Source organism: Chionomys nivalis, chromosome 23, assembly GCF_950005125.1.
Source record: "Chionomys nivalis chromosome 23, mChiNiv1.1, whole genome shotgun sequence".
NCBI classification, from domain to species: domain Eukaryota; kingdom Metazoa; phylum Chordata; class Mammalia; order Rodentia; family Cricetidae; genus Chionomys; species Chionomys nivalis.
In genome coordinates this window covers 19,755,309-19,776,409 of record NC_080108.1, presented here as the reverse complement: position 1 = coordinate 19,776,409, position 21,101 = coordinate 19,755,309, and the positions used below count along the sequence as shown (strand labels likewise).

The 21,101-nt window shown below is 39.7% G+C and overlaps 1 protein-coding gene across 5 annotated transcripts in view; it reads right to left on the bottom strand.

The window, feature by feature from the left end:
- Chd2 (chromodomain helicase DNA binding protein 2) overlaps nucleotides 1-19,948 on the bottom strand; it is a 111,269-nt gene extending 91,321 nt beyond the window's left edge. For 3 of the 5 annotated variants that reach the window (XM_057755884.1, XM_057755888.1, XM_057755889.1), the window contains exon 1: nucleotides 15,373-15,507. In XM_057755884.1, the coding sequence (XP_057611867.1) occupies nucleotides 15,373-15,473 (101 nt within the window). In that variant the 5' untranslated portion in view covers nucleotides 15,474-15,507. Of the gene's footprint in view, nucleotides 1-15,372; nucleotides 15,508-18,917; nucleotides 19,051-19,392 lie in introns of those variants that run through there. The other 2 variants (XM_057755885.1, XM_057755886.1) reach the window with 2 other exon arrangements.
- Nucleotides 19,949-21,101: the final 1,153 nt, after the last annotated feature.

Sequence of the window (21,101 nt, the reverse complement as noted above, 5' to 3'; positions counted from 1 at the left end):
ATGGACATCCGGTCACCTCCCTCATTTGAAACTACCCTCAGAGAACACTCTTGAGGAGGCAAATGATGGTCAAAGCCACAAAACACAAGCTTTAGGTTGAGAGGCAGACATGGTAGCACGAAGCTTCCAAACTAGAACTGAGGTCACACAACTAAAAAATAGCTATAGAAAACAGCCGGGCTGCAGATGAACTGGGTTGGCAGTATGCTTTTAAAGCCAGCAGGGCCCTAGGCTTCAGCACACCAGGTATGGTGGTGCACACTCAGAAGAACTAGAAATTCAAAGGCAGCCTCTACTAGGCAAATTGGAGGCCAGCCTGGAATATACAAGTCCCTGCCAAAATATGAGAGAAACAGAAAGAAAATAAATTACTGGAAAATTGAATTGATTCAACTCTATAAAAAGCACATTATTGGGTGGTGGCGCACGCCTTTAATCCCAGCACTCGGGAGAGGCAGGCAGATCTCTGGGAGTTTGAGGCCAGCCTGGTCTACAAGAGCTAGTTCCGGGACGATGAGCACCAAAGCTACAGAGAAACCCTGTCTTGAAAAACCAAAAAAAGAAAAAGAAAGAAACCTCTGTCAACAGAATGGCACCAATGTGAACAATTGCATCCATATAAAACCTGAGAGGGCTTGGGAAATAATTCTAGATCAGGAGACACCACTCCCACACAGAGAGAGAACGCCAAATTCAGCTCATATTCGGGTGACAATACTTAAATAAAACCTCACACTAATAAGCATGACTGTCTGATTTTCAAGATGTAATAGTTAACAAGGCAACTGAAACTTAAATTCATAGGAATTATCTACTACAGTCTCATAAAGATCGTATTCATTTGAAATACACAAGGGACTGAAAAATGTTAAACTACCAGCTTACTGACCCAGAAAAAGGGCCGCTTTAGTCTGGTACAGAAAAAGGTTAACAGTCCAGTTAACTTGAAATGCTTTTAGTCTTGTTCTAAAAGCAAGAATCACACATGGCGGGGCTGCAGAGGTGGTTCAGAGGTTAAGAGCACTGGCTGCTCTTCCAGAGGTCCTGAGTTCAATTCCCATTAACCACATGGTGGCTCACAACCATCTATAAAGAGATCTGGTGCCCTCTTCTGGCCTGTAGGCATACATGCAGATAGAACATTGTATACACAATAAATAAATCTTTTAAAAAAATAAATAAATCCTACACTTCAGCTTAGGATCCTTAGTTTATAAAAAAAAAAAAAAAAAAAAGTCACACATGGCACAATGTGTCATTGCAATGTCAAAAAAGACGGTTCTCTGTGAAATGCCATGTAAGAAAGCTGGATTTCAATGTTTACTCAGGCTATTTTCAAACTGTTCTCTTAAACAATAAGCTATAAAAGCTATAAATATCTATGATTAATTTCTGAATATCTTTACTTCCAAGAAGAATATTTATGTTCTTTTGCCATTGCTCACTATAGTCAGTAAAACTATAAATATCCTAGGACAGCTGTGTTTCTCTTTGTGTGTGTGACCATTAGAAATGTTAACACTGCACACAATTACCACAAAAACACCCACATTCCCATTAGCACACATGTATGTAAATGTTAGCCTACAAATTTAATTAGTTAAGAGTGGCTTATTCTGTGGGAAAGGTATGCTGGAAGAGTCCATAGATTAGCTTATGCTGTAATATAAAAAATAAAAAGTAAAAAATAAAATACGACAGAAATCAAACCTAAGGAAAGAACAAAGCTGCAGTCGCCTGTAGATCAGAGCAAAACCGGTGTAACCAGGTTAAGACATTGGCATCCTGATGGCTTTAGTGGTGAACTCACAGCTGCTTAGAACTCTTAAACTATTTTTGATGCATAAACTAGGTCACCAACTAAAATAAAGATGCAAGTGAGTCAGTCAATATAAGACTAAGTAATTTAATATTTACTTTGACCAGGCAGTAGTAGCTCACAGCTTTAATTCCAGGACTCAGCAGAGGCAGGTAGAGAGCTCTGTGAATTCCAGGCCAGCCTGGTCTAAAAGGCAACTTTCAGAAGAACCACAGTAAAACAGTCTCCAAAATCAATAAAATAACTGTTTTTGCCAAAGTATAAGGGCACAGACCGCTTGTCACGAAATCAAGAGAAGCAAGTGCTATGTACAAACCAAGAAAAGGAACTTTATTTTGGAACAAGCAAGTTAGATGTAAGACTTAACATTCCCAGGAAGAATGCTGGGCTGCTTCTCATAAAAATTTTAACTAAGGTCTTTTTTTGGGGGGATTGCTATTTGTTTTGAGATAGAAGCCCAAGCTGGCCTTGAACTCAGAGACAGACCGGCCTTTGCCTCACTAGTGCTAGGATCAGAAGCCTAAGAGAAAGTTTCTTACTGTTGAAAACAGAAGCCGGGCGGTGGTGGCGCACGCCTTTAATCCCAGCACTTGGGAGGCAGAGGCAGGCGGATCTCTGTGAGTTCGAGACCAGCCTGGTCTACAAGAGCTAGTTCCAGGACAGGCTCCAAAACCACAGAGAAACCCTGTCTCGAAAAACCAAAAAAAAAAAAGAAAACAGAATTGTTTTAACCAGGATTAATATGACACATTTCCTAATGCCCAGCAATACTGAGCACTTCAGTACTTCGCTGGTTTTCACACGGATTCAGAGAAACCCCTAAAGAAAAAGGTCAGCCTGGTGCAGTGGTGCATGCTTTAATACCAGCACTTGAGAAGCTGAAGATCAGGAGACACCACTCCCACACAGAGAGAGAACGCCAAATTCAGCTCATATTCGGGTGACAATACTTAAATAAAAACTCACACTAATAAGTATGACTGTCTGATTTTCAAGATGTAATAGTTAACAAGGCAACTGAAACTTAAATTCATAGGAATTATCTACTACAGTCTCATAAAGATCGTATTTATTTGAAAATTGTTCAAACTCTAAACTGCAAACAAATTTCATTACTTTTCCAATGGACAAAAAAAAACTGATGAGTCAAAATCCAATAAAGAAAGAAAAGGACTTAACACCTTATAACAGTGGACTTTGACGACAATAGGGTCACTTCTGTTTCTTAAAGTGCCATTTCCAGAATGGTCACAAGAGGACAGCACAGCAATGGTTCACTTAAAAGAGAAAGTCTGTGGGTTCTCCAAGAGCCTCCATTTCAGCACCCTGGTGTTTATTTTCCTAACTTACAAAATGGCTGAACTACTTACTAGACAGAGCTTCGTGGCTACCACAGGTAAAAGCAAAATCTGAACTGCCAAAGGGATATCCATACAAAGTCTGCATTACAGACATTGAAAGCGTCAAAAATACACAGAAAGCCTAGTCCTTGCCTGACTCCTATAAAGACAAAGTCCCAGTGTGTTAAGGATGTCTGAATTACAGAATCTGCCCTATGCATTCCTGGCTCTGCATTCCACACATTCTTCAGTCAAACACTTTATCAAATCAACCAAACTTCCATGTGACCACTCCTCCTCGGCTCTAAGGAAATGGAAAGGGGAGATATTCTCACTGACAAGGACACCTGACAACTCCTTAAGCTTTGTTTCTAAGATCCCTTATGCATCTAAGTTCAAGTCTTCAGATTCTGAAGAGTAAGTTATAGTATAAACTTGTAAGTTTTTAAGTAATAGTATGAATACAGCTAAGCCTAGTAAATTAGGAAAACAAACTTGAACGTATACATTAACAAAACAACATATGAAGACTGGCAAATCAAAAAATACAGTAGGAAATTAGGTAAAAACAACAAACATACAACCAAAGAAAAGAAACTGAAATGGTCAATAAACTTAATAAAATATAACACCTTTAAGGCCAACACTTGGCAGGCAAAGGCTGGTGGACCCGAGTATAGGGCCAGCCTGGTCTACAGAGCAAGTTCCACGACAGTCACAGCTACACAAAGAAACCTAGTCTTGAAAAACAAAACAAAACAAGGAAGGAAGGAAAGAAGGAAGGATGACTATCATGACATAAAAAAATTAACTTTATTAGTAATTTGGACAATATATTATTATAGTCAATTTTATGTTTTGCCCAAGTAAAAATTTTGAACAATGATAAGGCAGTAAAGGAAAAGAGTAGTCACGCCACTAAATCAATCAAAGTGATTTGATTAGCACAGGTTTGGAGAAAGAGAGTATTAACCAGCATTTTTTTTTCTTTTTTAAACTGAGTATACGTGCATGACATTCCATAACATACATGTGAAGCTTTGTGGGTTCCAGGGCATTTTTACTCATGAGCTTCTTGCCTGTTCCAGAAACAGTTCTAAAAAATGCCCATAGAAGCCAGGTACAGTAGTGTAGGCCTTTAATCCCAACACTTGGGAGGCAGAAGCAGGAGGATCTCTGTGACGTCAAGGCCTGTCCGGTCTACAGTGTGAGTGAGTTCCAGGACACACAAATCCTGCCAATTAGTAAGAAGGTATGTTACCTAGATAAATCAAAGTTGGGCAACAGCCAAACACAAAATTATTCAAAGCCAAAATGAGGTCGGAAAAAAAATCTACATATCTATGTATAAAATATACAAGATGCGCCGGGCGGTGGTGGCGCACGCCTTTAATCCCAGCACTCGGGAGGCAGAGGCAGGCGGATCTCTGTGAGTTCGAGGCCAGCCTGGTCTACAAAGGGAGTTCCAGGACAGGCTCCAAAGCTACAGAGAAACCCTGTCTCGAAAAACAAAAAAAAAAATAAATAAATAAAATAAAATATATAAGATGCGAATTATCCACACTGTCCATACAAATCCAAACAGGATTGGGCCTTAATATATCTGTAAATACAAAACAAAAACAAAAACAAAAAACGTAAACAAACAAGCCAGGCAGTGGTGGCATAAGCCTTTAATCCTAGCACTCCAGAGGCAGAGATTGGTGGATCTCGGTGAGTTCAAGGCCAGCCTCCTCTATAAGAATTAGTTTCAGGATAGCTAGGGCCATTACACAGAGAAACCCTGTCTCAAAATAATAATAATAAACAAAATATATCTGTAAATACCAGTGACCATTTCAAAACTACAAGTTTTGAAACAGAACTATACAAACTACAAACGTTTTTAAGAGCGTATATATGCCAGGTTAGCACAAACGTAACAATATAAAAGGGTGTGATGGGAGCATGGTGCTCCCTTAACTCTCTCACTAGAATTTACTCTTTGAGCTTCTTGTTTCTTCATAATTTTTCAAAAAGGTTTATTTTGTTTTTGAGACAGGGTCTCACTATGAAGCTCTGGCTAGCCTGAAACCTGTAGACCAAAATAGAACCCAGAGATTCACAAGTGCTGGAGCTAAAAGTTTACCATTATAGCCAGCAAGGGCTCTTTTTCCCATAGAATTTCTCCCTTCGTGGCATTCAGTTCTGAAGTCTTCTTTAACAGTGGCAACAGTGCAGACTTTCCTGGCTGAGCTAGAAATGGAAGGGAAGGGAGGAATCTGGCCAGGCCCCTCCGGCTGACACCACTATGAAGGCAGTCCTGCCAACATGAGCTTCGCTGCTTGGCTGCATTCCCACATCTCGGTTTCTCAGAACCTCAAACAGGAACAAGACCATATATTAACCCCTTCCCACGCCCACGCATCTTATTTTTGTTTTTGAGACAAGGTTTCTTTACATAGCCCTGGCTAGTTGGCTGTCCTGGAACTCTGAAAGTAGAGCAGGCTGGCCTTGAAATCACAAAGACCTAACTGCCTCCGTTGGGACTAAGTGTGAGCACCACTATACCAGGCTATTTACAGCAACATCCTAACTTCCCCTGCAACCCTGGTGGAGGTTTCCCCTTTACCAGATGTAATCCTACCCAAAGCAAATCAGAAACCACCCCCACCATCTTACTTCCCAAAAAAGACAATGTCCCTCAGAAGAGGACTTCAGCAGAAGAGAAAGGGGAAGTAAAAGGCCAGTGGAGGGTGAAAACAACTAAGTCCCCATACATGTGCATGAAACTGTCAAAGAATTTAAGGTTCCTCTAGCAGGCCTTCAGGATGGAACTCCAGAGCCAAAGTCATTATTTATGGCTACAAAGGCCTTAATTTCAAACCCCTTGAGGAAGCCAAACTCACAATGTACTTTCCTGAGTGCCCCTTTATTAACATCTGTGCTTAAACTTTACATCAGATATGTTTACTGGGTCAATACAATAAATCTCTACCTTATATATGTCAACCTGAAATGAAGTTCTTTTCTGTGGCGAAGAAGTGAGTTCTCCTTTAACTTAAAAAAAGAAAAAAAGAAAAAAGAAAAGAAAAAAAAAGAAAATTTCAAGGTAGTGGAGTTAGCAGAAATTGAGTTTGTCTCCACTCCCACTGACTATAAAATCTATGAAAGGCCAATGATTTGAACCAGGCTAAAAACCAGTAAACAAGAAACCAAACCAAAATGGAGTCACTCATGACTTACACTGGCACAGTCAAGCTCCTGTCTTACAACCTAATGTAACTGAAACTGCTCTTTTTGTTTCCTTGTTCTAACAAGATGCTTTAGAAACAGGCTCCTCCAGTTTCGACTTAGTGATGGGAGGCAGCCCATTTCTCAGTCGCTAATAAAGCCCAACAACATCTTCCCATTTCTGTTAAACACTGTCATGTCTCTGGAGGAAAACGCACTTTCCCTTTAAAGGAAATGCCTCAAAATGTCATGTACAATTCCAACAGTGCTTCTCAAATTAAGTCAGCCAATGGTCTGCAGCTTTTAGCTCAGCGGCAAAGGGCTTCCCAGCCAGCATTAAGGCCCTCTAGGTTCAATACCCAGTGTGGTGGTTTAGGCCTACAACTCTAGCGATTATAGAAGGCTGGGGCAGCAAGGATAGCCAGAATTTAAAAAGAAAAGCATAGAACTAGCTGTTTCTGAAATTCTCATCTGGAACTAGGCAGAAGTCCCCTTAAGCTTTCTCATGCTACTTCTGCTCCCCAATAACCAACTAATCTTAGTTTACCAAGTTCCACAAAATTGGCCTCCAGCAGATAGGGGTGTGAATGACATCAAAGAGGCTAGATATGGTGTACCTGGAGAATCATACACACAGCTAATCAGGATCTGGCAACAGTTTCATACTAAAAGGCAAAAAGAAAGCTTCCCATTCAGGTAAAAAATAAGTAAGGTAAATAAAAAGAACAAGACAAAGGAGCAAGCTGAAGAGGTAAGGCTACAGGGGACACCTCCCTGCACTCACAAACAAGGTTCTAACCAACCATCAAAGGGGACACTTACACTCTGAACACTAAGAATAAATGACCCAGTTGGGCCCAGAGCTCCCTTTAAACGTCCGAGTCTTCTATTTTCTTACTAGGTAACTTGTAGACTATAACTTTTATAGACTTTTATGAAACAGACTGTGCTGACGAAACTTCAAAGTTCAAAGGAAATTAAAAGCCCTGGTTACCACCCCAATAATAAATATGAAATGTATGCCCATGTCCTCAAAAGAGTCCTTGGAGTTAAGAAAGCAAGGGGAGGCGCCTCGGCATAGCAAGCACCAACAGTAACTAAGAGAAAAACTCCACCAAACTTTTCCTTACACATGCTTTCTACATTGGGACACCTTTGATGGGGCTGGAACTGGATTGCTGAGAGAGTGCCAATGTCTGTAGACTACCTGGCACCCCACACTTCTTTGCATTAGATGTCAACAGCACCTCAGCACCTGGTAATAACCAAAAATATGAATAACCAAACAAGATGAAACTGCGGATGAGGGGACCACACACTATCAAGGGTGAAAAGCTGCCACTGTCCATAATCCTGCTTCAGAAACACAATATTACCACCTATTATTTTAAAAATGAAAAAGCTCAGAAGCTCTTACATGGAATTTTATAGACGAAAAGAAGCAAAATAACAGGTGTTGGGGTTTCACACAGCCATAAACCTTCGCTCAGGAGGCCAGACTGAACTGCCTCAAATACCAGTCCAGACTAGGTAAAAACATCTCCAAAAAAAATTAGTAGCCAAAGGGAGGAAAAGAACAGAGATGGAAACTGTCAAGAGCTCTCTTTGCACCAGCCACACAACCCTACCCTGCTGCCCAAACTATGAAACCCGCAGTCACCTGAGTCTACTGTTCCATATGCAGACTCCTGGGCACAAATCCCTCCATTATCCTATTCCACACTTCCACGCAAGATGCCTGGGTATTCACAAACAAACCAGGTGATTAATTCTTAGCAAGAATATTTTCCCAGTTAGAAGTTACAGCTGTTTGGTCCATCAGTCCCAACTTGCACCTAAGCAGCCATACACTGATCGTGGGAATGTCAAGCAACCTGTATCTGAATGTGAACAAGGGACACACTAATTCCTAAGATTCCTAACGTCCACCTGATTGATTGACAAGTTACTTTTGATTTGGTTTTGGTTTTTTTTTTTTTTTTTTTTTTTGAAATAGGGTTTCTCTGTGTAGCTTTGGAGCCTGTCCTGGAACTCACTCTGTAGACTAGACTGACCTCGAACTCACAGAGATCCTCCTGCCTCTGCCTCCAGAGTTGGGGTTAAAGGTGTCCACCACCACCCTGCCACCTAGTACTGTTTCTTGACAAGGCACATCTACAAAACAACTGACCCAACAAGAGCTTTCCCTTTCCCCTAACCTGCTATACAAAATCAAAAAAAAAAAAAAAAAAATCCACTCTATTCTGATACTTGTTTAAATTATCCAGGTAATTCTCAAGCAAAGAAAACATGCACAAAAATTAAATTTAGGATACAGGGGAGGGAGACCACAAGCAGAAACTTTCATGCATCACAAACTAACCCAAAGTAAGTTTTTATTCACCTGTGAATAAAAGCCAAACAACGGAAGCTTAAGTTCTAAGGTTTCCAAGACCTCCCGATGTACACTTCCAGGACACAGCCACTCTCCAGGAAACCACGGCAACTGCCTCCTCCACAGGCACTTCAGGTTTCAACTACCCCCAAGGAAACCACTTCAATGGCCACATTCCCACCTGAGGCTTTTATGTAAAATACTGGCCTTTTGAAGATCACATTCATAAAAGACTGTACTCTTGATGCTTTTGTTTCTTTAAATCGGAAAAGGTTAGCTGGGAGGTGGTGGCAAATGCCTTTAATCCCAGCATTGCTGGGATTAAAGGCATTTGGAGGCAGATGGATCTCTTTGAGATTGAGGCAGAGCAAATTCCAGGCAGGGCTACACAAAGAAACCCTGTCTCAAAAAAACAAAAATAAACAAAAATAAAATGTAGAAAAGGTGGGCAGGAAGGAGCACTTGCTTTGCAAACATGAAGACCTGAATTCAAATCCCCAGAATCCTCAATTAAAAAAAAAAAACAGGTGTAGGGTTGCTGCTCTTCCAGAGGATCCAGATTCAATTCTCAGCATCCACACAGCAGCTCATGGCTGTCTAGAACTCCAGTTCTATGGGGATCCAAACCGTTTTCTGTTCTCCAAAAGGCTCCAGGAACACATGAAGCACATAAACATACATACAGAAAACATTCATACAAATAAAATACAAATATATAAAAAAAAAAAATCTTTACACTTATTCCAGAACTACATAGTGAGACTGTCTTTTTTTTTTTTCAAAGTGGAGTGCTGAGGCGTATAGGGAGGAGGATCACTGTAACTTGCCAGCCTAGCTCCAGATTCAGTGAGGCCCCTGTCTCAAAGCAATAGGACAGTGATAAAGGCCACCCAATGACAACCTCTTCTGGCCTCACTGTGTGCATGAACTACATATGCCACACAATGAATGAATGAATGAATGAATGAACAAAAGAACAAATGAACCAACGAGCTTTAGGAGAAGCAGAAGAGGAGGATCCAAGATGTTTTACTATGTCTCCTATTTCCTCTACAGTTTTCTCTGAATCGACAAAGGGGACAGCAACCATTCATGGTATGCTTAAGCCAGCTACCAAAAATCTGAGTCATGATTCCATACTGACTCCCTTATACTTCAATTTTTCATTCGTTACATGCAGGGATAAAAATCATAACAACTGGGTTCACAGCAGAAGCAATGAATGGTGGTTCTTACTGAGCCTTCTCGTTATTTTCTTTTAAACATTCTCTTAAAATCATTTTATCTACAGGCTTGATGCCTATCAAAATACAAAGATCACAAACACAAGGCTACTCGGGAACAGTGGTACACGTCTTTAATCCCAGCACTCTGGGGCGAGAGCAGGTGGATCTGAGTTAAGGCAGCCTGGTCTACAGCATTCCAGGACAGCCAGGGCTACAGAGAGTAGACCCCGTACCAAAAATCAATAAGAAGGGAAGAGGGGAAAAAAGGCAGGGCCAAGTATGTGGTACAAGCCTTTAATCTCAGCCCTAGATGCAGAGGCAAAGCAGGCAGACTGTTCAAAGTTCAGCCTGGTCTGCACAGTGAGTTATAAGACAGGCAGAGCTACAAAGTGAGACCCTGATTCAAAAAAGAAAGACTACATAAATGAGATTCCCTAAAGTTTTTCATCAATTTTTAAAATGCTGGTGCTGGTTACAGTTTACAACTGTCAACTGGGAGACAGTCTAAGAACAGCACACCACAGTTCCACTCCTGTATGATCTGGTTAGGTACTTACCTCTATAAACAACAGGGGGCAGGGGAAGTTGTTATGATCAGCATGCTGGCCTGGTCTGTCACATGAGTACTCTGTCCCTTTAAGAGACAAGTCCCGCCCACTCTCACCCCCCCCATTCTCGGAGCATGGAATATGAATGCATTGAAACCAAGTAATTCTTAAAATTTGGGAAGATATTAAGTAAATGTAAAGAGATTAGTATCCAAACAAACTTCCGAATCAAACTGAACAGTGTGAGTATGGAAGAGGCCAGCAGATTTACAGCAAATTGAGCTCCTCACTGCACATTTGAAAAGACTGCCTGAAGCTGGAGCATATTCAACCAGAAGCACTTCCTTCCGCTCCACTAAACCTCTAACTCCTTTTCTCAAAACTCCACCTTTTATTTCCTGAACTCCAAATTAAAAGCCTGAGAGCACTAACAAAGGAGATGCGACGGGCTAGTGGATATTACTAAAGAAAATAAGAACAAAAAGTGAACACTGCATATAGGAAAACACTGGTAAATCTGAGCCACATGGAGGACTTTTACAAAGTAAACCTGGAAGGTAGGGCAGGACTTGGATTATTTTAAAAGCCCTCCAATGACAGAAACAAACTCATCTAACCCATAAAACACATGGAACTGAAGAAATCAAAAGCACGCAAATCTTGGCACTGCAGTTCCAGTGAAATGCCATCCACATCAGACTGCAGGACTCAGCTACTACTGGAACACTCACTAGTCACTCCCCTCCACAGCTCTAGCTACAAAAGCAGCCAGAGACAGGCAGCAATTACCATCAGGGGAAAGTAACTCATTACTGCCAGGAACTGGGCTGACTCACAACAGGAAGAACAATCAGCTCCCATAGGCTGGCTGGCTCCTTGGAGTAGGAAAAAAAAAAAAAAAACAACAAAATACAAAAACAAAACTGAGGTTTAACTACAAAATGCACCCAAGATTTTAAGTTAAATGGGACTTGCCTCCTGAGGTCATTCTCGAAAATCTCTCCACTAATCTGCCTAAAACGGCTCTTAGTAACCACCAGGGAACTTGGGCAGAACCTGGCTCATCAGAAGTACACTTTGAACTGCAGGGCTGAAGAGTGAGGAGAGACAAGGATAAACTGAGCAGTAATACAACAGTATTACTAGTAGCTTCCATTCGTTGAGTGCTGGGCACTTTGCCAAGGACCTACACATATAGGCATTCAAATACTAAATCCTCACAACCCAATGATTAACATGGTCTACATTCTTAAGATGAGAAAATTTCATGCCCCAAAATAACCTAAATTGGAAGTTTTGAGCACTAAAATAAAAGCTGAATTGATAGCCATTATATGATTCCAAACACAGCTCTAGCAAGAAGATGGCAAGAATGAAGCCCTAAAATCAGGCCTAGCTTTACCTTTCTTTTCCCAGCCTCTTAAAGGGGTAAGAATGGAGAGATGGCTCAGCCTTTAAGAGAACTTGCTACTCTTGAAGATACAAGTCTGTAGCTCCCGGCACCCATATGTAGCCTACCACAACTGTTAGTAACTCTAGTCCCAGAGGATACAAGGCTCTCTTCCAGCTTCCAAGGGCACCAGGCACACTTACTCATAGTACACATCCATCCATCCATCCATCCATCCATCCATCCATCCATCCATCCATCCAGGCAAATGCTCATACACATAAAAAATAAAAATTTCAAAAGAGGGAGGGAACCTATTTTTCCCAAACTACAAGAGAATCCAAAGTCTTTTGGAAAATAAGATATAACCAAGTGGTGGTGGTACACACCTTGAATCCCAGCATTTGGGAGGCAGAGGCAGGTGGATCTCTGTGAGTTTGGAAGCCAACCTGGTCTACAAGAGTTAGTTCCAGGAAAAGCTCCAAAGGTACAAAGAAACCCTGTCTCAAAAAACAAAACAAAACAAACAAACAAACAAAAAAGGACAGGTAAGCCTACTTCCACAAAGAACCCGTCTGGGAAATACCTAATAACGAGGAGGATAGTGATGATGATAATAATTATTACTACACAGAGTCACAAAGACATCTGAAACACCAAAACTGGGTGACTCATAAGCGAACCCATAAATGAAGTACTCAAAGCTAAGTGCTTCAAAAACAGAACATGAATAGCAACTTCTAGGCTCGTTATCACTTATTTCAGAAAGGCCTTGACCCTCAGGTACCAATTTGGGATCAAATGTTTTCAGCATAAGAACTTTTCAGAAATGTCTCTGACCCCAATGTCACCTAACCAACTAAAACACAAATTGATTAGGGAGCAAAGGTCACAACAGACATATACACAAAGTATATCCTGTGTAAGGAAAACAGCCCTTGGGGATCTGATGATTTGGGTCATAGTAGTTTTAATCTGGCCTTTTCTCAATAACCTTAATGTTCCAAAACAAGTAATAATCGGCAGCAGTGGAGAGGCTGCCCAATCATGCCATAATGCATGCGATAATACTAAACTACAGGACCAACACAATCACCTAAGATAAACAAGCTTACAAAGTTGCTTTTATTTCCTTGAAAAGAATTAACTCTTGGGTAATGGGGGAGGGGGACTGTTAAGCACAGTTTCTTTGTTAAAGTAACACTCAAGAAGTCAGGCAAAGCTAAAGCAACCCATAACAAGCAAAAATGACTTGCTAGCAATCACAAGACTTTCTTGTCAGGGACAAGTTCACTACATACCAAGCTTATGGGAGAAATGGTAGGGGTGTGGATAACCCAGGTGATCTCAGCAGCTATGGGTTTCAAATTTACACAGCTGGACTGAACACTACAGCGATGTAAATTATAAAATTTGAATGTAATACAAAGGTCAAATAAAATTACATATTCACTCCTTAAGAAATTAACTGGCTACAATTTAATAAACCTTATCAAATATTGTTTACACTTCCCTCCATTAAGTCGCTTTTTTTTTTTTTTTTTGACAGGGTTTCTCCATAGTTTTGGAGCCTGTCCTGGAACTGGCCTGGTAAACCAGGATGACCTTGAACTCACAGAGGTCCTCCAGCCTCTGCCACCCCCCTCCCAGTGTTGGAATTAAAGGCTTATACCACCATACCCGGCAACACTGCCTTTTTATCCTGTTTTGGAGTCGTAATCTCAAGTAGTAGTCAAGACTGGCCTCAAATTTTACGCAACTGAGGATAATCTGGAACTCCTTATTCTCCAGCATCCATATTCCAAATAAAGAGATTTCAGGTGTGACACATCCATTTTACGAAATTAGGAAACAAACTTCGGACCTCTTGCATGCCAGGCAACTGAGCCATATCTCCCATCCCCCACTGACTTAATCTACAAAAAATACAAATCATAAAAGGCAAAAAAAATTGGCATGCAAGTTTTAAAAAATGAAATACACATACCAAAAAGAAAAGAAAAAAAAGTTTCTTGCCAATTTCTGCCATATCCACACAGGCTCAAAAAGCAGACCTTAGAAAATGGTTTTGTTTGTTTTTTTTGGTTTTTCGAGACAGAGTTTCTCTGTGGTTTTGGAGCCTGTCCTGGAACTAGCTCTTGTAGACCAGGCTGGTCTCGAACTCACAGAGATCCGCCTGCCTCTGCCTCCCAAGTGCTGGGATTAAAGGCGTGCGCCACCACCGCCAGGCTAGAAAATGGTTTGAAATGTTCACTGGTACTGTAATCAGTTCCGAAACCACTAAACCTGTGAAATACATCAACTCGTACAGTGCAATATACCTGGGCTGAAATTATCTTCCACAGAACTGTTTATACTCTCATAAATACAATGCAAGGTTGGCTACTTAATTCTAACCCACAAAGAAATTTAAGAATATTTAACAAATGCTAAAAATCTAATATCACTATAATTTAATTTCAATCCACCAAAAGGGACATAGAATTACTATCTTCCTTCTGGTATCAAGATGTTTTTGTTGTTGCTGCTATTATTTAATAAACACTTTAAAATGTTGGAAACATTTAAATTAGCTTATAAAATATAGAACTATAAGGATATTAAGCATTTTGTGTAGAATAAAGAGAACATAATTTCAAATCACGTGCAAGCTTTTCTGCGTGACTCTTGTATTCTTATATTCCTAAGAATTCCACCTAAACAAATATAATTAAGGGAAACCTGTAAAACCCATTGGGAAAACTGTTGCTTTCACAAACACCCACGAAAACATTTCCAGTAACATTCAACAAGCCCATACAGTCTGTTGGTTCACTTTTTCTTTTTGAAGAAGTCTCACCGGACATAGCCCTGGCTGTCCTGGTTTGCAGATCAGATTGGCCTTGAAATCACAGACATCAGCCTGTTTCTGCCACTATCGCCAAAGCGTTGAAAGAGAAGTGTGTGCCTCCACATCCAGTGCCCATACCTATTTTATAGCACCACGTTCTACTGAATTCTTAATAGTGTCTCCTAAGAATAGCACATTTAATAGTCCTAAGACGTACTGGAATATGTAAGAAAACAATACAGAAGTGTACTAACTGCTTGCTCTTCCTTCAACTTTAAATTCCTGACTTGTGACTTAATTGCAAGCAGCAGTTGGTAAAGTATTTTTAAGAACAAATTCTTCCAAGGGTTTCCAAAAAGGTAGGATATGAGCAACACAGAAGTTTGTTTACCAGAAATTAACTAAAGGGAGGCTAGGGCCAAGGCATCTCTCAAGGCTTTAACAAGCAATTCTGCTAACTAAGCAAAGTTTGACTCTCAGCCAGCGCCAGTAACACTTTAGTAGTTTGCTGACACTACAAAATAATGTATTTCCTAATGCACGGACACTTGTAGTCACAACTAAAAGTACCTAGGCCGTTTTCCATTTAACTACCCACTGAGGCTCTTACAAACCACTAAACACATACTGACCTGAGTTTTTCTTCCTCAAATGTCAATTGAGAAAATGTTTGGTACCAAGTAAAAATGCACGGGGACAAGCTCAAGCGCTCTTCACTTGGTTTATGAGCCATGTGTGACACAGACCTTAAACACCCGTTAAGGCCTTTCAATTGAAAACATTCCACTCACAATGAACTGTTTTCAATCAATGGAACAAAATGAAACTCACTAATCTCTTTACAATGAACAAGGAAATAAACGGGACAGAAAAAACGCACCGGAATATTTAAAAAAAAAGGAAAAGAAACCACGAAAACTGGAAATAAAAAAAAAAAAACCAGCGGACTTCTATTTGGAGATGAACGATTACAATGTCTTTTCTCCAAAAGAGGACAACTATTCCAGGAATGGGCTCAGGAAAACACTGCAGGGCGCGGTGTGGACAACTACAGGCCAGGCCTGAGGACTGCAAGATCAAAATCGTTCCGGAAAGAAGCCGCCCACCGGAAAGTCCCGACCAAAATTCCCTTCCTCTGCCCCGCCCCCGCCACTACCCGGGCCCGGACAGGAAGCAGTCGACCGGCGCACGAGGCCACGCGTCACCGCGTTCTCCCGCCCAGCACGGCTGACGTCAGAGGGCGGGGACAGCCCCGCGGCGCGCCGTTGACCCTGCTGTTGCCAGGCGCGAAGGCAGCCAATCAGCAACCGCCGCCAGCGCCGGCCGGCCTTTGAACTCGGCACGGCAACTTCCTGCTGTTTGGCGAGTACACAGTGCAATGCAGTATGTCTGTCAGCGCTGCGGCACAAAGGAACAGCCATTTTGTGACTGAGCTGGACTTGCACCAAGATGCCAGAGCCTCCGAGAGCTGCTCCCTACGCCAACTACCGAGCTGCCCCCTTATTTCATCATCAGAGTACCAATGGGAACATGGGGAAAGGGATCTTCTGATATTTAGGATTTCGATTCATTTGTTTCCAGCCTTCTTAAAAATCCGATTTTTATAAGTATTATCAGTCATAAAATGGCTGCCACTGAAAACTGCCTGTTCCAGTCCACAAGCACTGACTGCATAAGCCTTTTCTAACCATCCCCAGCCTTACAAGGCTAAGAGGCTCTTGTAAGAGGCTCTTTAAAAGGTTAAGATTTTACCCACACCTCCAAATATCAAATTATGGCTCAAAGGCAGATGATTCTGGATAGACATTTAATTGTGAGTTTATAAATGCCGTCCCTAGAACACAGAAATGTGTGCACACGGTTCCATGTGCATTCTCTTCCCCCTAGTTTCACTCCTGGATATAACAACTTAGGTAAGTATGTGGCATACTTTATATGTCCATCACTAAAACTTTTATTTAGAAATTTACAAATGTGAATTGTTTAAAATTACATTCTAAAAAGTAAATTTTTAAACTCCAAAATCCATGATATACAAAGTACTTTAGAATTAAGCATTAACTTCAAAAGAATACAAGATATCAATAGTAAAAGTTATAGCGTGTGTTTCCAATGCAGGAAAAAGTTTACTTAAAACTAGTGTTCATTCCTGTTTCTCAAGTGATTCTCATTGGAAAATTTACTTGACCTGAAAACAATTCCTTTCCTCTCTTGTAGTATTAGGGTGCAAAAGTGATTTTAGTAATGTTCCCTAAACACTGTACTTCAAAAATTTAGCCTCTTTAGGCAATCTAATACACAGGAACCAGGTACACAGGCAAATTCAATTTCAGCTCACTGGAAATAACAGTCTACTGTACCAAAACAACACAAACATCCTTTAAACTTTACAATCTTTGAAAGGAAGTGATGTCATAACTATGTACATGCATTAATAATGTATATCACTTAAGAGTAACAGCACCTACGATTCTAGAGTATTTGGACATTCATAAAGTATATGATGTGATTTAAAGTATAGCAGGCAAAAGCATTAAATATATGCCTCTTGTTTTAACTAAAGAAATCAAATAAATGCATGACAATGCCCAAGTCATATTCCAGATAAAAGTAAAAGTGTATTCAAAGACAGACAGGACTTTGCAATGAGTTAGAGAGCACAGTCTGATCAATGAAACCAAAAACCTGCATAAGAAAGTCAAAACCCTGGTGAGAATATGCAAATCTATACTCAAGGGAGTAACAACTTTAGTACTGGGTCTTTCATAATTTTAAATATATCTGGAGCTTTCTATATAGCTTTAAATTATTACTTTCCAGAAAACTAGTTTTGCATTAGAAGCTGTTTGTCCTATATATAACCCATTAATTACACAGGCAACTCAAAAGACATCCAAATTTCTAACAATTCAATTTGCAGAGGAACTTGGAAATTATCTTTAAAATCAAGACTCAAAATATCTTTAAGTAGAATGCAAAATTCATCATTTGTAATAACCATATTCAAATTTTCCAAATTTACAAGCTAATTTAGAAAATAATTTTATGCAAAATTATAAAGTAAAATCAAAATTGGGAAAAGAACACATAACCCATCACATCCTTGTTAGTTACATGATTTTAAATTATGACAATTCTTAATACATCCAGAAATGCATGCACATTAGCTTTTAAAATTAAGATAAAGATAGTCATACAACAAAAATATCTTATAGGTTTTATTACTTCGGTTGCTGATAAACTACTTCAAGGAATGTGAGACAAATCATTATTTGAACAAACAGTACATAAAAGCTTCAGAAGAGAAAACATTCCAGACGACTCTGTCAAAAATAAATGGATAAATTTAAAGCAGCATAAACTAAAAGGTAAAGATAAAATACAATTACCATCCTGAAATCACTGTCTTAACATGAATACACAAACATAAACCTTGGAGCATTTTAAAACATAAAATCTAAAATTATATTGTCATAGTAACAAATAGAAAGCTTAATATTAATAGCATTCCAGGATTTTTGCGTGTTGCAGATTTAATGATTTCAGGAAATATAAGGAAGGTTTTGGTTAAGTCATAAAAATTTCCGAAATGGAAGTGTATCAAAAGAAACAATCAAAAATATAAACGAAAGTCATCAGTCAAAGGATCCTATTTGTGATTCTGTTTTTAAATATACATTTTCCATTCATGTAACTTTCTCAAATGTCTATTTACTATAATTTACTACCACAAGGCTCCTCTATGGCCCTCAGTTACAAGTTTGAATATCCCAGATTCTTCAAAGAAAAAAATCTGCCTTGTATGTAAAATGGTGCAATGCAGCAATGGCTAAACAGACAAGGTCATTTTTCTGCAGCACGAAAACCTAAAAACTAAAAATTTACTGACAGAAAAACTACAGTTTCTAGGAAAGGCCCCTCCGTACAAAAGTACCTTACCTTCTGAATGCTGTAAGAGGCCTTAAGTCACAACTCAACTTTCATAAATTGCTACCAAAAAATCAGGGTGTGGCATGTTAGCAATCTCAAGGTCACGCTTTAAAAAAAAAAATCAACCCAAGTTAGAAAATTCTTATAACACAGACAGCAATCCATGTCTGTCAAAGTAAACAAGTGTAAGCTGAGGTTTCCCAAAAAAAAAAAAAAGAGAGAGAAAAAGAAAGTTGATAGCTCATACCTCGATGCATTGCTGTGTAGCGAACTGTCCTCCTCTTGGCTTTTGTCCTTATTTCTCATCATCTTTTAATTCTTAAATATTAAGGGGGAGGGGGAATCAGTGTTTGCTTTGAAGTCCTGTGCCCAGGTATTTACTGTCAAAAGTTGAAAGAAAGGTAAGGTCCCAGCTTCTATGGGTGGTTTTTATTATCAGGAACAAAGTCCTGACGATGTTAGCGATATTCATGTAATGCAACAACGGTAAGCACCAAAAAAACAAAAATATTTCTATTTTTCCTTTTTAAAACAAGTAGGGTATAAACTGAACGGTAGAAGCATCACTATCAATAAGGAAAGTTTCTCAAAGTAACACACTGGATACAAATAACAATCTCTGTATCTTATTGCGTCATCCAGGAATTTCTCCTATTTACAGTAAATAAAGCCAACTTCAACATAAAAATCTTTAAAATTATCACTAATTATCATGGACTTACCTGATCCATGTAGTATGTCCAAAGCAAGAGTCCTATCTAGTAGTAGAAAAATATCAGAGCCAAAATAATTAAAAAACGCAAAATCCTCCGTTAAAAAACAAAAAGTAAATTAAATAGTCCCCAAATGTGTTGACTTGTCAAAAATAAAGCAGTAATTAATACTAAAACAGGTCCGGAAGGGGGAAAAAAAAGCCTCATTAGGAGAGCGCACAAAAATGGAGGTGCGCCATGGCTTCTAAGCTGGAAAAAACAACGACCTGGGCTCTCAATACGGCAGCTTCTTCCAACAAGGCACGAAAAGAAAGCTCCTAAAAGCTGCTTTTCTCCCAAAAAAAGGTTCGGAACGACCCCAGTAACTCACTAGAAGAGGCAGGGGGCTGTGGGGGCCCCCTGAGGGTGCCCGAAAGTTAGGGAAAGTTGCGTAAAGTGAAGCGAAGCAGGGAGCAAAGCGCGCTCTCTCTAAGGCACAGCCGCCATCTAGAGCCTCCTTCCCAGCTCTGAGAGCTCTGCCTTTGATTGACACTCTCTACATTTACCCCACAACTCAGGTGATGTACCATAGACCCACCCCTTCATCTCCACCAAAAAAAAAAGAAAAGAAAAAAAACTAGATCCTCCATCCAAGGGAGCCTTAAGACCCCAACCCCACACCTCCCTGCCCCTCCAGACCACTTCATAAGGGGGAGGGGGAAGGGCTTCTTAACCCCCTCTGGCTCAAGCACCCTTTTTAAGCCAGAGAGAAATGTAATTTGTTCCTTTTGTCTAAAGATCTGCTAAATATTTCAGTCCTTGAGCTAAAATAACTTCCTCCCTGGACAGGAAGTGGTGTTTTATCAAGCCATTTTGAAATAAGGATAATTTTTGAGAATCTAAAGCTCATCTTAAGTACTAATCTTTTAAAAAATTCACACCCCCATGGGTAAAATGGATTGCAAATAGAAGCAACATCGATACCATAAATTAAGCTAAACTCTTGCCTTCTTTATTGTCCCTCAAAACCATCTAAAGACTAAGTTTAAAGGGGAATTTTCCACCCCAACTGGAAGGGGTAATTTTTTACAACTCAAGAGCGCCTCCCTAGTGTTCAGTTGCAGTAGAGCAAAACTTAGTACAACCCTCTCAACAATCATCAAAATTCTTTAACCCATGATATAACCTTGGACGCACCATACATCAAAAAATTCTCATACTTGTTACATATTTACTTTAACTGATTTGGGCAAAATGATTAACTACAAAATCAAGAATATACACCAACCATGGTCACCTTTAAATCAAAAACTCAACCTCAACTCCAAAACCAAAAAACTAGTATATACCAATACTTCACTCATATTTAAAATCAAATTCTAGGTACACTCATATTTCATCAATGACAGGTCACTTACAATAGATCACATCTAAAAGCCAATCAAACTTTCAAAGACAAACTCCCTGAAGGTGGAAAGATCTATAGAAACAAATTACAAATGCAACAAAGTGTTGTTTCCCATGCAGACAAGAAACCACATGCATGCCCTAAAAACTCAAAGCACCCCTTTTTACAAAGCCCTGTAACTAGTCAAATCCATGTCACTCATCAAGGTGGTAATTCATTTTATCTTTACAACCAAAAGCACTTATATTAAATTTAAATAAATGTAAAATCCATAATCAAGTTTCAAATCTACCAATATTTTTACATTCCAATCAAAATCTAACTCGTTTTT